Source organism: Eschrichtius robustus, chromosome 7 (assembly GCF_028021215.1).
Source record: "Eschrichtius robustus isolate mEscRob2 chromosome 7, mEscRob2.pri, whole genome shotgun sequence".
Lineage (NCBI taxonomy): Eukaryota > Metazoa > Chordata > Mammalia > Artiodactyla > Eschrichtiidae > Eschrichtius > Eschrichtius robustus.
Window position 1 is genome coordinate 130175738 of NC_090830.1, and position 17253 is coordinate 130192990.

The window sequence follows — 17253 nt, forward strand, 5'->3', positions numbered from 1 at the left end:
TTGAGGTAGGATTGTATTGTTGTAAACTTCCCTCTTAGAACTGCTTTTGCTGCATCCCATAGGTTTTGGGTCGTCATGTTTTCATTGTCATTTGTTTCTAGGTATTTGTTGATTTCCTCTTTGATTTCTTCCATGATCTCTTGGTTATTTAGTAGTGTATTGTTTAGCCTCCATGTGTTTGTATTTTTTACAGTTTTTTTCCCTGTGATCGATATGTAGTCTCATAGCGTTGTGGTTGGAAAAGATACTTGATATGATTTCAATTTTCTTAAATTTACCAAGGCTTGATTTGTGACCCAAGATATGATCTATCCTGGAGAATGTTCCATGAGCACTTGAGAAGAAAGTGTGTTCTGTTGCTTTTGGATGGAATGTCCTATAAATATCAATTAAGTCCATCTTGTCTAATGTGTCATTTAAAGCTTGTGTTTCCTTATTTATTTTCATTTTGGATGATCTGTCCATTGGTGAAAGTGCGGTATTAAAGTCCCCTACTATTGTGTTACTGTTGATTTCCCCTTTTATGGCTGTTAGCATTTGCCTTATGTATTGAGGTGCTCCTATGTTGGGTGCATAAATATTTACAGTTGTTATATCTTCTTCTTGGATTGATCCCTTGATCATTATGTAGTGTCCTTCTTTGTCTCTTGTAATGGTCTTTATTTTAAAGTCTGTTTTGTCTGATATGAGAATTGCTACTCCAGCTTTCTTTGGATTTCCATTTGCATGGAATACCTTTTTCCATCCCCTCACTTTCAGTCTGTATGTGTCCCTAGGTCTGAAGTGGGTCTCTTGTAGACAGGGTATATACGGGTCTTGTTTTCGTATCCATTCAGCCAGTCTATGTCTTTTGGTTGGAGCATTTAATCCATTTACACTTAAGGTAATTATCGATTTGTATGTTCCTATTACCATTTTCTCAATTGTTTTGGGTTTGTTTTTGTAGGTGTTTACCTTCTCTTGTGTTTCCTGCCTAGAGAAGTTCCTTTAGCATTTGTTGTAAAGCTGGTTTGGTGGTGCTGAAGTCCCTTAACTGTTGCTTGTCTGTAAAGGTTTTAATTTCTCCGTCGAATCTGAATGAGATCCTTGCTGGGTAGAGTAATCTTGGTTGTAGGTTTTTCGCTTTCATCGCTTTAAATATGTCCTGCCGCTCCCTTCTGGCTTTCAGAGTTTCTGCTGAAAGATCAGCTGTTAACCTTATGGGGATTCCCTTGTATGTTATTTGTTGCTTTTCCCTTGCTGCTTTTAATATTTTTTCTTTGTATTTAATTTTTGATAGTTTGATTAATACGTGTCTTGGTGTGTTTCTCCTTGGATTTATCCTGTATGGGACTCTCTGCGCTTCCTGGACTTGATTGACTGTTTCCTTTCCCATGTTAAGGAAGTTTACAACTATAATGTCTTCAAATATTTTCTCAGACCCTTTCTTTTTCTCTTCTTCTTCTGGGACCCCTATAAAAATGTTGGTGCGTTTAGTGTTGTCCCAGAGGTCTCTGAGACTGTCCTCAATTCTTTTCATTCTTTTTTCTTTATTCTGCTCTGTGGTAGTTATTTCCACTATTTTATCTTCCAGGTCACTTATCTGTTCTTCTGCCTCAGTTATTCTGCTATTGATTCCTTCTAGAGAATTTTTAATTTCATTTATTGTGTTGTTCATCATTGTTTGTTTGCTCTTTAGTTCTTCTAGGTCCTTCTTAAACGTTTCTTGAATTTCTCCATTCTATTTCCAAGATTTTGGATCATCTTCACTATCATTACTCTGAAATCTTTTCCGGGTAGACTGCCTATTTCATCTTCATTTGTTTGGTCTGGTGGGTTTTTATCTTGCTCCTTCATCTGCTGTGTATTTCTCTGTCTTCTCATGATAATAAACACTAAAAACTATACTAAGATAAACGTAAAAATCAGAAACAAGTCAGTCGTAGACCTCAAACCCCAAGTGTACAGTTGCTTCCAAAGTCCACTGCCTCAATTTTGGCTTGATTTGTTGTCTATTCAGGTATTCCACAGATGCAGGGTGCCTCAGGTTGATTGTGGGGATTTAATCCGCTGCTCCTGAGGCTGCACGGAGAAATTTCCCTTTTTCTTCTTTGTTCGCACAGCTCCTGAGGTTCAGCTTTGGTTTTGTCCCCACCTCTGCGTGTAGGTTGCCCTCAGCCTTCTATTCCTACCCAGACAGGACGGGGTTAAAGCAGCAGCTGATTAGGGGGCTCTGGCTCATTCAGGCCAGGGGGAAGGAGGGGTACGGTAGTTACAGTTGGAACATGGACGAGCCTGCGGCGGCAGAGGCTGGCGTGACGTTGCAACAGCCTCAGGCGCGCTGTGTGTTCTCCCAAGGAAGTTGTCCCTGGATCTTGGGACTCTGGCAGTGGCGGGCTGCAAAGGCTCCTGAGCGTGGGTGTGGATAGTGACCTGTGCTTGCACACAGGGTTCCTGGGGCTGCAGCATCAGCATTAGCGTTTCACGCCCGTCTCTGGGGTCTGAGCTGATAGCCGTGGCTCGCGCCTGTCTCTGGAGCTCGTTAAGGCGGTGCTCTGCCTTCTGTGGGCAGACAGGGAAGGATTCCCCTCTCCTCACACACCCTGAAACAATGGTCTCTTGCCTCTTAGGCAGGTCCAGACTTTTTCCCGGACTCCCTCCCGGCTAGCTGTGGCATACTAGCCCCCTTCAGGCTATGTTCACACAGCCAACCCCAGTCCTCTCTCTGGGATCTGACCTCTGAAGCCCGAGCCTCAGCTCCCAGCCCCGACCTGCCCCGGCGGGTGAGCAGACAAGCCTCTCGGGCTGGTGAGTGCTGGTCGGCACTGATCCTCTGTGCGGGAATCTCTCCGCTTTGCCCTCTACACCCCTGTTGCTGTGCTCTCCTCCGTGGCTCTGAAGCTTCCCCCCTGCCCACCCCCCTCCCACCCCCATCTCTGCCAGTGAAGGGACTTCCTAATGTGTGGAAACTTTTCCTCCTTCACAGCTCCTTCCCAGAGGTGCAGGTCCCATCCCTATTCTTTTGTCTCTGTTTTTTCTTTTTTCTTTTACTCTACCCAGATACGTGGGGAGTTTCTTGCCTTTTGGGAAGTCTGAGGTCTTCTGCTAGCATTCAGTTGGTATTCTGTAGTTGTTGTTCCACCTATAGATGTATTTTTGATGTATTTGTGGGGCGGAAGGTGATCTCCACGTCTTACTCCTCTGCCATCTTGAAGGTCCCAGAAGGTTGATTCTTAATCTACAGTGGAGGAAACTTTCAAAATCAAGATTGTTTTACTTTTACTTTTGAAATCTTATCAGTCTTTACGTTTATATTTATTACTTTTTTCCAGATTCTTTTATCTGATTTTCCCACCTCCATCTTCCGCCTTTATATAATCCATCCAGTTGTAAGATATATTAATTAGGGCTTCCCTGGTGGCACAGTGGTTGAGAATCTGCCTGCCAATGCAGGGGACACGGGTTCGGGCCCTGGTCTGGGAAGATCCCACATGCTGCAGAGCAACTGGGCCCGTGAGCCACAACTACTGAGCCTGCGCGTCTGGAGCCTGTGCTCCGCAACAAGAGAGGCCGCGATAGTGAGAGGCCTGCGCACTGCGATGAAGAGGGACCCCCGCTTGCCACAACTAGAGAAAGCCCTCGCACAGAGACGAAGACCCAACACAGCCAAAAATAAATAAATAAATAGGAAAAAAAAAGATATATTAATTAAAACACAGTTTGATTACAGAACTGCTCACAAAGCCTTCTTTCTTTAATGTTTTCAAATTCTTAACAGTATAAATTCCTTGCTACTTTTGTTTCTTATTTATGTCCTCTATAATTAGGTTCTTAGTTGAAGTTCCTAAACTGCTGTTTCTTTCTTCAGCCCTATATGACTCTATATTATGGCCCAACACAGCCTTTTTCCCATTTCAGTACAGAGCTTCTGGCCATCCTCATCTGCTTGCTGTAGCTCATCTGTTTTCTCTGCCTGGAGTATTCTCTCTCCTGCTTTTTGTGTTTCAGAATTTTTCTTTAATAAAGTCCAGCTTAAAAGCCTTTCATTCTTTCACTGAGTCTTTCCTGATAGCCTCAGCATGAAATGATTCTCCTTCTTCTTAATTTTACCCTTAGCTCTTTTAAGACACAAACTACATCCTAAACTTGTTAAGGGAAGAATAAAAATATTTTTTATGAAAGTGCCAATATATACATTCCCTGAATATGGTTTTAAAAGTATCAATAATTTTTTGGAAAAATGATATAAATGTAGATTAGTTATGGCATAATAAATACTAATATAATTTAAATGAGGGAAAATTCAGTCTTTTTCAAGAGATACATTTGATTTAAAAATTTTAATAAAACAAAGTAACATGTATACTCTTGAAATTTCTTACATTTGTGTTTGTTTTATGTCTAAATATTTTTCCCCATTGCTTTCTGGAACAAAATCTGATCTTGTTTATGAAAAAGAAAAGTTTAGATGCAGTGCTAACAAAATAGCCTTTTAGTTATAAAATGCATTGTGGTGGAACAGACTAGAGTTCAGTTTTGTTATCCATGTTGTCCACTTGATTTCAGACTTAGTAAATACTTGAACTGAAAAGTTAATTTGTAAAGTGTGACATTTAAAAATATCTGATTTCTTAACTTTTTTTAGTGTGTGTAGAACATTTTATATGAAATTAATTTGTAATGTTGGATAATAATTATATATTAATAATCTGTTTATAGAACCTGCCGTCTGGATCATCACGTGTTGGAGCCATTAAACTTACCTACATTTCAAAGGTAGTCTCTCTGTATTGTCTTACATTCATGCATGAATTAAAATCCCTTAGAATGAGAGTGTGAATAAAAGGAGCCATCTCCTCTCTTTGTCATTTAAGATGATGTTCTGGTTCATATTACATTGAAAACAGTACCTGATTACTATGTTTAGGAAGTTCTTTGATAAAATTAGGAAGAATATGGAGTTAAATTACAGGATGTGGCAAATTGAAAAGTTAACATTAACTTTTATGATCAGCTGTATGAACGTCAGAAGGGGAGATTCATCTGTTAACAATTAGGTTCTGTCTTTGGGAAATCTGGAGAAGATTTTTCTAAGTCTGTATTTATTTAAACTGTAATTTTTAATCTCATTACCTTTGTTTGTTCCTTTATGTTTTACTCTCAGGAAAATATGAACCATCTTCATGATAAAAGATGGGGTTTTTTCCCTCATTTGACTTTGTCTCTACTAGCTTGTTTTCTTGTTTGTTGATTTTTCTGGAATTTTTGCAATACTGTTTTTCTTTTCAGAAATTTAGATTTGGTATTAGGTAGTTTTTTCCCTCTTATTGTCTTTTCTTTGTGTTTTGGGAACTGAGATAGATGCTGAGGAACTACTTTTGTTTTACACAAAGTAATAAGCTCGATGATGACTTAAGATGAGATATGAAAAGTAGCAACTCAGTATGATTAATATGCATATACATACTATTATGCATACACTGAGATTTGTTAGCAAAGGTCTTCAACAGAAGAACAATTTACAAGTGTGCCTCTATTTAAAAGAAAGATATTTTGATAAATAAAAAGCTTTGTTATCAGCATCATAATAGAGCTATTCATTCTCATTGACCAAAAAAATTACATATTTAAAGAGAACCATTTTATGTTAAAGCCATATTATGTAAATTTGCAAAAGACAAATATTGTTCAAGTATATCTCAAGTGTTCCTGTAAATTTAAGACATTTAGTAATACTTCAGGGTATCTTACAGCCTAAATTCTATAGAGACTGTCATTAGGAAGCAAGTGTAGAATTCCATTGTAGAATAAATTGTAGATAATTCCGGCCCCCACCTCCCCCTTTACTTGATTGCCTACAGTAAAGGTATACTACAATGTAAATATGCTGCCAGGGATCTTTGACTCTTAATGAAGTGATGTGGAAAGGCCTGTTTTATTGGAATAGGCAGTTGAGGTAGAAATTGCCCATGTGCCTGTATCTTTGCAATTGCTTGTTGCCTGGTCTTTTTAAAAATTAAGGTATTAACTCAGCAAAGAAGGCAGACTGACTGGCCAGCTGCATTCCCCTCCTCCATTGCTTCCTTTTTAAAATATAACCTTCCCTGTGTAGTTCTGTTAGGTTTCATCTCTGTCCCACAACTTACTGAAGTTTGAATTGTACAGCTTGTACTCTACTTTAGACATGCCACTTTTTCCCCAGAATTTATTCCTGGAACAAATTTCATTGTGACTCAGTGCTCAATTTGTAGTTGAGATCAGTCAGGAACCCCAGACTTAGAATTCCTTCTGAAGGTACAGAACAGATGCTGCAGTTGTAAGTTCTAACACTGGGCAACAGCATGGCAACAGTCATGAATGGGCTTCCATGTGAGCTACTTGATTTAAAGGGCCAGCAGCAACCAGGTGCAACTAGTTGCTTCACATTCTAAACGGAACCACGTGCTGCTTTTAGTAAAGGGCGGCCCCATTATCCTAGGGTATTTTAATGTACAAGTGGGGATCCAGTGCCATTTGGATTTCCTCATTGCAGGTTAATGCCTTCTGGATTTTTGGACTTTATTAAATATACAATCTCCCCCTTACCCACTGCCATTTCCTCATGCAGTTCACAGCTAATTTAGAAATACGCAATTTGGGAAGAATTCATAGTTTCTGTGGAGTATTCATTGAGGGTATTTTGAAAATTACATTAAACCAAAAATACGTGTATGTGTGACATAAAACTTAATGGTTTATTTTCAATTTCTTTGCACTACCTTTGAAGAAAAAACAATTTTGTTCAAAGAGAGCATGGAAGTATCATTTGTTCTAAACATCTTAAAGTTGGGACCCATATTCTAAATTTAATTTACAGTTCTTTTTCAGTTGCCTTAAAGTTTAATTTTAGATCTGTGTGCTAAATGTGTATGATTACTGGGAAATCATACATGTGGAATTCACATAGTGTTTAAGGTTGGTTATAGTAGCACATGAAGAAGTGAGTGATTCATCTCTCTTTCTTGTTAGGTTAGCGATGCAACTAAGCTAAGGCCAAAGGCTGAGTTCTGTTTTGGTGAGTAGCCATATTTTATACGTTAGTTATTTTAAGTTAGACTAATATAATTTCATCATATTGTAAGAAAAAACAGTCACAGAAAACCACACAACACAATCCTATAGGGTAATGAATTATTCTAAGGCAAATTCCCTTGAAACTATCATCTGGTGAAGAAATAAAACTGCTCCCCAACCCCTGAAGCCCCTTTCCTGTGTCCCATCCCAGTCACAACCTCCTCCCACTCAGCCCATGTGTAATCATTATCTAGACATTTATAGTGATCACATCCAGCGAGATTCATTTTAAACGCTCTACCTGATATTATTGGATATTCAATACTTAAATAATAGAAAGGATTTAGTTTGCAGCTTATGAGTAATGAGGCGCTTACAGTTTGGGGGTAGGGGTAGTTGAGGGTATTTGATTAAGTGCTCAGTGAACATTTAATGAATGTCTGGTATATGCACTGTGCTTGCCATGGGGCTATGAGGTAATAAGAAGCAATTGCTGCCCTTAAGAATCTCACAGGCTGGCTGTCTCACAGACAGATACAGTACCAGGGAGTTATCATTGCATTTATCACAGGCGGTAGATAAAGCGATGTACGGTCTATTCAAGGAAGAGCTTCAGATCCTTTTTGGGGATCTTGGGAGTGAAGGGAGCCACACTGGATGAGACTAACCTGATCATCCTTTATCACTGGGGAGAAAAGATGGGAGGACCACTGGACAGAGGCGTGCAGGGGAGAAGAACAAGGTGTGTGCAGAGAACTGAACACTCAGTAAAGCTGGAGAGAATGGTGAGAGACTGAAAAGTAAAAAGACAGGAGTCGGGGTGTAATGTGTTGACAAGCGATTTTTTTTTGTTTTATTTTCTGGAAAACGAGAGAAGAGAAATTAGAGAGCATCTAGAAAGTAGATATAAGGTGAAGGAAGTGTTTTTTTTTTTTGTATAGATAGGAGAGCTTGATGCAAGTACATTAGTTAAGTGGCTTTTGAACTGCTGTTCCTAACATAGAGCCTGCATTAGGGGGAAAGAGGAGGGATGAAGAACATCAAAAGGAAAAGCACAAGGACTCGGTGACTGGATATGTGGGAGTTGAAGGGAAGAGAGAGGTGTCAGGTAGGTTTGCTTCAAGGAAAGAAATGAGGGATCCAGGAGAGCAGGTTAGATAGGGTGAAATGTTCGGTAAGGTGTTTGAATGGTGGGGAAACGTCCAAATGGAAATATTCTGGTGACAGTAATTGAGGACTGGATGGAACTTGAAGATCAAGAATGGAGAACTTTAGAATCTGTTAAAATAGTGGGTGTACTTGAAGCTGGGAGAATCGATATGCTGTTAGAGAGTATGTTAGTGGACATTAGCGATGAAAGGGATGAAAATTAAGAGTTTCCAGCTGACATCAATAGGGACTATTTTACATTAAAGTAAAAAAGATACTTCCTGGGGTAGAATTGATGTTAAATTTCTTTGTTTTCTTTTGCTTGAAAAGGGCAGGTTTCTTCTGTAGGCAGTATGTTAGGGGTAGCATCCGATGGCAATCATATATATCCAGTAAGAAAAATGTGATATGAGCAGGATGTAGTATATCTGTTCAGAGAATCCTCTATAATGCTTTTATCACCACTAAGAAACTAATAAAAAGTCATGTATTTATTACAAATTTATAATTTTTGGGTGCTAAATAGGAAAGTGCCTCAGAACCTTGTTGAATGGAAGGCTACTGGGGGCAAGTCAAGCGAGAGAGAACTTTATATTTTAGAGTGTATCATGTGTGTACTCTTGACAAGTCTTTAATGTAAAATCTCAAACATACAGTTTGAAGGGCTAGCAATATACAGTAAAAGATTTGATATTCAGTTATTGGGGTATTTAGAATGAGTGATTTTAGTTGAAACCAGAGATTAACATTAGTTATTTATTGGTCTGCCAACAGTTTATTGGTCCTTTACTATTAGAGGGAGTAAAGATTCATAAAATATTTGCCTTCAGAGAGAGGCACTGGCTTCTAAAATGGAACTACAGCTTCCATTCAAAATGGCAACATAAAGACTTTCGTTCCCTGTTTCCTCTCAGATTGCCCCCAAACAGTGAGAACAAGAAACATCCAAATCATCTTTGCTGAAACTAGCAGATTTCTATAATCCACAGTGTATAAAGATGGAAAGTGGATGGAGGAGGAGTAAATGACTTAACAGAGTAGAAGAGACCAGTGGAAGGTAGCTATTTCCACGTCCTGCCCCCACGCCAGCTCTGGATAGACTAGGTGTTGGCTCTGGTCTGGGGAAGCAGCAAGGAGGAGGGACCCAACACAGGGACTTTGTTTGAGTGTCCATGTAGAAGCAACCTCTGGTCCCTGCCTGCGTCTGGCTCTGGCAGGCAGCCACCCTTCCCCCATCCCAGCAAGGAACGGCATGTGTAGTATCTCCAGAAATAGAATCGGTGAGGCTGTGTGCGTGGGGACAGTAGTCTCAGAGAAGGGGGGGATGAGGCATGAAATGGAAAATGGGAGGATTAAATGAAAAAGTCTGCACACTGAATGCAACTCTTTCCTGTGTCCAGGCCCAGAGCACCAGGCAGCCAGGTGAAGGTGGGGCAAGAATCTGAACACCCCAGAGAAGAGAGCCAATAGGTACTGACAGCTGGGCATTTCTACCAGAGGAGCTTGCTGTACAGCCAAGCCCACCAGTCAGAAACCCTGCATACATTCAAGAGAGCTTCCAGTCTGTTTTTTGTTACCTTGTTTTTAAATATGGTACCAAAATGCAGTCCTGGTCTTGGCCAGCCCAGGATTGCATGACATTTGAGAAGGAAGAACTGTCAAATAGGAAAAAGAACATGAGACAATGCAAAACTCTGAAGAAAAAGTCAAAGAAAGCTAAAAATAAAACAAAGGTAGATAGTAGGAGAGAAATAAGAAAATTAAATTAGAGTTTCCATTAAGAAAGCCAACGTCTGACTAATAGAGAAGGAAAGGATAGAGAAAGAGTAGAGATAGAGAAAACGGGAGAAAATTGGCAAAGAAATATAATAAAACGTCTCATAACCATTTGATCCATAACCATATTTGAACCGTAACCAGTTGATCCTAGGTTGTGAAATGATTTTTGTTTGGAGTCAAGCTAATGTTTATGCTTCAGGTTTTATCCATTTGGTACATTCACTTTGATGGTAAAGACTTGAAATGAAATAAGGGAGTACTTAAGTGAAAAGATAGTAAGCACACAAGCCTCTGCTATGCATTCATTATACACAATGAAACCCTTGCTTTAAAAGCATGGAAACTTACAGGTTTCATACAGTTTATTATTATTATTATTATTAAAAGTTTTTTCCTTCCTTTCCCTGTCCACTGTTCTCCCAGCATTGCTAATATCAGTTTTTAGTAATTTGCTTTACATTTTCCACAATACTTCTTTACTTGGAAACCTCCAAGTGATGATGATGGTGATGATGATGATGATGAAGGTGATGAAGATGGTGAACAAGAATATCTGTTCTATCCCAGGCACTGTGCTAGTTTCTTTACACAGATCACCTCCACCCCCCCAAGGAAGGAATGGGTGGCATTCCACTTCATAGATGAGGAGAACAAGAGTCAGAGATTAAATTCATTTTACAAGATGGTATTGCTAGTAAGTGCATGAGCTAGTCAGGTCTGCCAACTCCAGGCTCTGATTTTCCCCCCTATCGTATCGCTGTGCCTCTTCCTCCCATGAAGTAATGCTTAAAGCACATGATGTTTTATTCAGACTGCAAAGTGTGCTGAGAGTCTTTTTAGAGGTATATTTGCCTCTCTTCTTTCCCTTCAGAGAGATCCTTATATAAATGTCATTTATTCAAAAATATGTGTATTAAGCACTTTATAGCAGGTGTAGTGTATTACCAAGAGCTTAGATTTTTAAAGTCTTGAGATGTTCTAGGTAGCTGCCCAAAACAACATTGAGGGGGAAAATAGCTGTTATGAGGAGAGCTCAGCTTCAGCCTGAGCTGGAAAAAGATTATGAAAGGATGCTTTACTGATTGTTAGAAATTAAAAACAGAAGCTATATATTGACATATATAATAGCCTAGTGAGTTACTAATTTATCTTAATTTATATTTATGACATTTATAATTTCTCCAATCTCTAGTAAGTGATAAAAGAACAGATTTATAGTGTGTTAAATTTCTTTAGGTCCAAACTAATTGATTTATAGCACTTCACAAGATAAGACTCTCATATCAATACAAGGAAGCTCTTGTTTAGTGTCTTGGTCTCAGTCTCAATTTCATAATCTTGTGTATTTGAGAAATAAGCTTTTTTCCCTTGAGGGTTTTCATTACCCCCGTCCCTTAGTCACATTCAACTGAGTGTTAGTATACCATTTAAAATTTTGATGGAGACTTTTGGAAGTTATTTGTATATTTCCAAAAAAAAAAATTGCAACACTGTAGCTATTCAGATGCCTTAGCTCCTAGAATAATGTTTGTTTTTAAAAATAAATCGTGTGATGTATAATTAATAAGCTTTAATTTGAACATTGACTAGGAGTTTGTCAACAACTGTATGCAAGTGTGCTTTGCTTTATAGAAGTCGGTAGTCACTAAAGGAGTATATGTAAATTAAATTGCATAAAAAGTTTCAAATGTATTAAGGTTATAAACATAAAGAAAATGCATAAGTGCTGGAAAAATAAAGCTGTTTATTTTTATAATCTTGAGTTGGAGAGACTTTCTTAATATGATGTGAAAGCTAGAATCATTAAAGGAGAAGGAAAAGAAAAAGATTGATAGACTGGTTCTGATTGATCAGAGATACCATGAACTAAGTGAAAAGACAAATGATAGACTGGGAAAAGTACTTGAGATAAAACAGAAAGGATTAATACTAAAGTTCTTATAAATCAGTAAAAAATAAATGAACAACTCGGGAGAAATTCGGGTAAATTCGGGTAATTCGGGTAAAGAAACAACTCAGAGAAATTCGGGTAAATTCGGGTAAAGAAACTCGGGTAAAGAAAATAAACAGCTCACAAAACAGATGCAGGTGGCCAATAAACATATAAAACTAATTTGTCTCAATAATCAGAGAAATTCATATTTAAACAAGGTATAAGTTTTCACCAGTTAGGTTGACAGAGAGTCAGGAAAACATACCACACTTGGCATTTCAAACCCAGGGCATTTGTTACAGGGAATTGGATAACCAGATGTTGAAAGGCTGAAGGAGCACAAAGGGAATGCTGAAGTAACCCACAAATTAGAACCTGCATGAAGCAGCTGCCATCCCCAGGGCTGGAGAGAGGAAAGTGAAGAGGTGGTCTTAGCAGCTCCTAGGACTTTGTGAGGGGACTGCAAGGCTGATAGAGGGAGCGAGCAGCAGAAGAGCCTGCAGCAGTGGCTGTTGTGTGTTGGCTGCTGCTGGAGGGAGACGAGCAAGGGCAGGACGCTGCATGGGAGTCCCCTCCGCCACCTCCCTCCCACCTTCCGGTCTCCCGCCAGGAGCTCCCATCGGCAGAACATGGCGCATGCTGGCAAGGAAGTCTAGGAAGTCATGTCACAGAGCCTTGGGGCTGAAAACAAGAGGTACTGGTGAGGACTGTTAGACAAGATAGGCCTTTGGATACACTACTGGTAGGAATGTAAATGGATTCAGCCTTTGGAGAAGACAATTTACTAACATCTATAAAAATGTTAAATTTTCTTTGACCCAATAAGCCTATGTTAAGAAATTTATCCTGTGCTAATGCTATCCCAAGTGTGGAGAAGTATATGTATATGTTTCATTGGGATATTTTATATAGTTTCAAAAATCAGAAATAGCCTAAATGTCCATCGATAGAGGATTGGCTAAATATATTGTGGTATTTTTACAGTTACTGAAAAACATGGCCATTAAAAATGAGAGTTCTACCTATGTTATTGAGTGATAAAAGCAGTATCATATATGGTCTAACATTTTGTCAAATTCAAGAGAGTCACAATACTGAAGCTAGCAAGGTTTTTCAGCTGCTGCAGACATAAATTTAGAGGTAACAAGTGCAAAATTTCATGTGTTGTAGTTTGTTTTGTCTCTCAACAGTTATGAATGCAGGGATGAGGAAATATTTCCTACAAGCCAATGATCAGCAGGACCTAGTAGAATGGGTAAATGTGTTGAACAAAGCTATAAAAATTACAGTAAGTATTTGTACTTTTTGTGTGAAAAAACTTTAATGTGTGGATGTGATCTTTACAGTTTGTAAAGATACCTACTGAGTGTCTTCAGCTTACCAGCAGTTTGTCCCAGAGTTACTCAAAGTTTGTTTAAAAGACAGGTTATAATGTGAATGCATTTTCTTGTACATGGTAACTATTGGCCCTTAAAATCAGCCCATAGATGCCTTTTTAACCATTGTGTACCTAATAAGGGTCTATATTACTGTAGATTTAAAAAAAAATTATTTATGATACTTCTATTATTATTTTTTTTAACTTTAAAAAAAAATTTATTTTTGGCTGCGTCGGGTCTTAGTTGCAGCACACCGGATCTTCGCTTAGGCATGCAGGATCTTTCCTTGCAGCGCACGGGCTTCTATCTAGTTGTGGCGTGAGGGTTTTTTCTCTCTAGTTGTGGCATGAGGGTTCCAGAGCACGTGGACTCTGTAGTTTGCGGCATGCAGGCTCTGTGGTTGAGGCACGCAAGTTCAGTAGTTGTGGCGCTTGGGCTTAGTTAACCCGCGTCATGTGGGACCTTAGTTCCCCGACCAGGGATCGAACCTGTGTCCCCTGCATTGGAAGGCAGATTCTTTACCACTGGACCACCAGGGAAGTCCCTTACTGTAGATTTTAACCACTCTTTACAGTAGTGTTTCTAGGGGAAAATGCATGTAGAGTTTTACCTTGAGGTTATGTTTTTGCCCCCAGGGAAGATTAAGAGACTTCTGCCACCTACCCAGGGAATAGGAGTGGCATTCCGTCTCTCCTCTAAGCCGTGACTGGGACTGGCGTTAGGTAGGTAGGAGTTGAAAATAGGAGCGGGACAAGGCAGGCGAAGGGCTTAGAAATGACATATGGGGATAGGGACTGATCTGGAGAGCTGTGGCAAGCAGAGGGTCCTGCCTGCGTGGTCCTTGAGGGGTTTGTCTCAGGCATCGCTTTTTTCCCTCCAGTTCCCGGGCACTTTTCTCCTGTGCTGTAGCTTCCTGCTTCCAACCTGGGCTTCTCTTCTTGGTTTTCTGATGAAATTAATATGTTTTGATTATTTATAGTGTGCCAGGCCTTGCACTGAAGGTTCTACATAAAGTATCTGGAAAAGTGAGACTTAGAAGGATTGAGTAACTTTTATGGGTTAAATGGCTGGTAAGTTGTGGAGCCAGGAGCCACCCCATCTGCTTGACTCTGGAACCTAACCCTGAAGTGCAGCACCTCACTACTTCCTGAAAAAAAGAGCCTCCTTCCTTACTCTTTGACCCTAAAGCAGAAAACAAACTTTGGGGAGAGTTTACTACTGCTGCTGATGAGCAAGTAGGCAGGAACTGTTCCCTGATGAAGCCTCTCCTTCCCTTTCTCCTCTTTACACACTAGTGGAGAAAACACACACAGCAGGCCCGCATGGGAAGTGTGGGCAAGGAGGTCCGGTGTGAGATTTGTGTAAATTGAAGTGTATTTTTACTAAAATGAGGTTATTTACTGACCCTAAACGACTTACTCTTTAAAAACATATTCCCTGACAGTCAGCATATGTTCGTTTCCATTTAAATAAATGATTCCGTATTTATAACACAGCACAATAAAGAGTTAATATAATTAAAGCTGTTCTCAGAGTTAAGTCGATTTTTTATCTTGCACCAGAACAGCTTGTTACCACATGACAGAAAACGGCCGCGCGCTGCGTCTGATCTGTACGTGGGGCAGCAGTTATTTTAGGTTCATGCCGTTTCAGGAAAGCAATTTTTTAAACTGATTCAGAAGTACATTTTCTTAAAAGGTTCTAACTGATTGTTTTTGACTCTTAATAAATAAATATTCCCTATTTGGAAAATTTCTTTAGAACGACAATATGTAGTAGCTTTACTGAATTAATCTGTTTTTTTACATTTGCAATGATAAGCAGCACTGGTTTCTTAGAGCTTTAAGAGAAAAAGTAGTGAATGGTCTCAGGCTTTTTACCATTTGGAAGGTTCTAGAATTGCTGTATCTAATTTATTAATGGTATGAAACCATCTTACACAAGTGACACTTTAAGCTTATTCAAATGCAAGGGAAACTGATTAGGAATTGGGTAATGTTTCAAAGTATGTGGACTTTTAAATAGCTTTTGTGGTCTTGCAGCTGTTACATGTTGAAATTTTTATAGTTTTTAAGATAAATCTGTTGATACTTGTGTTTTTATAATTCACATTTAGAAAATATAAATTTAAGATATAGAAATCCATAGCCAGTCAGCAAAGTGATTATAACTATATTAAAGTGAGTATAGAATTGATAGCACTTACTAAAAATCAGTTTTATATAGCTACACAGTAACTCATGGAATAGCAATGAAAGAATTTCCCATGCTTTAATAAGATACATTTTTAACTTTATTCTTCAAAAAATCTTACCAGTTTTAATTGCATATGCATTTTACACATTTAAGTGCAGAATCTTTAATTTGTCATACTTTACTATGGAAATTGCTGGTGATTTACATGTAGATTTCTTTGAATATTTCAAGTCTACATTTTAATATATGTGCAGTTTACCTTTCTGTGGAGTCACTCCAAATGACATTTTGGTGAGCCTAAGTAATTTAGTAGTCTGCTGAGTACAATGTAATATATAAACTCAAAAGTTTTGGAAATCCAAAATTAGATTTTGGAGGTATGTGGTTTCAGAATAGAGGTCATTAGAGGGCAGTGGGTAAGGGAATGGTGATTATTTATCTACTTACTAATTATAGTACCTTGCCATCTTAATGGACCATCATCCAACACCATAGTTTATGGCTTTCCTTACTTTCATGAAGTCTTTGTTGAGTGTGTGTTGGTGGCTACCATTAAAAAATTTTCCCCCTATTTAAAAAAAAGAGAGAGCAATAGTAGAGGAACGAACCCTGAAGGAAGTATTGATGACTAGAGTTTGGAAAATCAAATCTTTTTTTTTTTTTATAAATTTATTTATTTTATTTATTTATTTTTGGCCGCGTTGGGTCTTCGTTGCTGCGTGCGGGCTTTCTCTAGTTGCGGCGAGCGGGGGCTACTCTTCGTTGCGGTGCACGGGCTTCTCATTGCTGTGGCTTCTCTTGTTGCAGAGCACGGGCTCTAGGCACGCAGGCTTCAGTAGTTGTGGCTCGCGGGCTCAGTAGTTGTAGCTCATGGCTCTAGAGCGCAGGCTCAGTAGCTGTGGCACAGGGGCTTAACTACTCCGGGGCATGTGGGATCTTCCTGGACCAGGGCTCGAACCCGTGACCCCTGCATTGGCAGGTGGATTCTTAATCACTGTGCCACTAGGGAAGCCCTCAATATTAGATTTTAATCTAAAAATTAATGTTTTTAAATTACGGCCAAAATTCTACACTTTTTTTTTAATTGACAACTGGGAGTAGACAGAATAAGCTGAATACAGGACTTTAGTCTTAACAAAAGTATGTGGCCCAAAGTATAAGGCCTTATACTTGTGGTTTTCAGCCTGCAGGTCGTGGGTAGAGCCCTCAGAAAGATCCTAACACCCAAGAGTTTGTTCTTGAATGTTTTAGGTTTCAGTCTTTAAGCCTGCCATTATTCTCCATTTTGTTCATCTATTCTCTAGTCATCTTTACCTTTTCTTTTTCTGCTATTAGAATTTCCTACTGTTAGGATCATGTGCAAATGCTTGCCAAAAATACATTCAAATCTCTCACAAAACAACAATCAGAACAATAAAGGATAGGGAAGCAAGGGAGAGGGAAAAAAGGCAATAGGCAATGAAACCAAGCATGTTCAATGTCTTTGACATTTGCCATCTGTCTAGGGAGGTCACTTTTCTGATTCTCATTAAACAGTTGCCTGACTGGCTTTTTTGGTCCTGAAAATATGTTTATTTTAATGACTGTATTGAGACTAACTTTTCATTCAGAATTTTTAAGGGAGTTGCTATATTCATGGGTATTTTGCATATATTTTTCTTGTTCTTAGGGAATAAAATGTTTACAATTTAGATAATTTTTATTATAAAATGCAATTCTAAGTTAATTGTTGAACTGTAACATTGGAATTACGCTATACTTAGCATTTTATTTTATTATAAGGAC

At 38.8% G+C, this 17253-nt stretch overlaps 1 protein-coding gene across 6 annotated transcripts in view; it reads left to right on the plus strand.

Annotated features, from left to right (window-relative positions):
- The window catches only part of PLEKHA1 (pleckstrin homology domain containing A1), a 57050-nt gene that overhangs the window by 20398 nt on the left and 19399 nt on the right, over positions 1–17253 (plus strand). For 4 of the 6 annotated variants that reach the window (XM_068548693.1, XM_068548692.1, XM_068548696.1 and 1 more), the window contains exons 3-5: positions 4699–4755; positions 6988–7033; positions 13084–13181. In XM_068548693.1, coding sequence (XP_068404794.1) covers positions 4699–4755; positions 6988–7033; positions 13084–13181 — 201 coding nt within the window. Of the gene's footprint in view, positions 1–4698; positions 4756–6987; positions 7034–12222; positions 12588–13083; positions 13182–17253 lie in introns of those variants that run through there. The other 2 variants (XM_068548698.1, XM_068548695.1) reach the window with 2 other exon arrangements.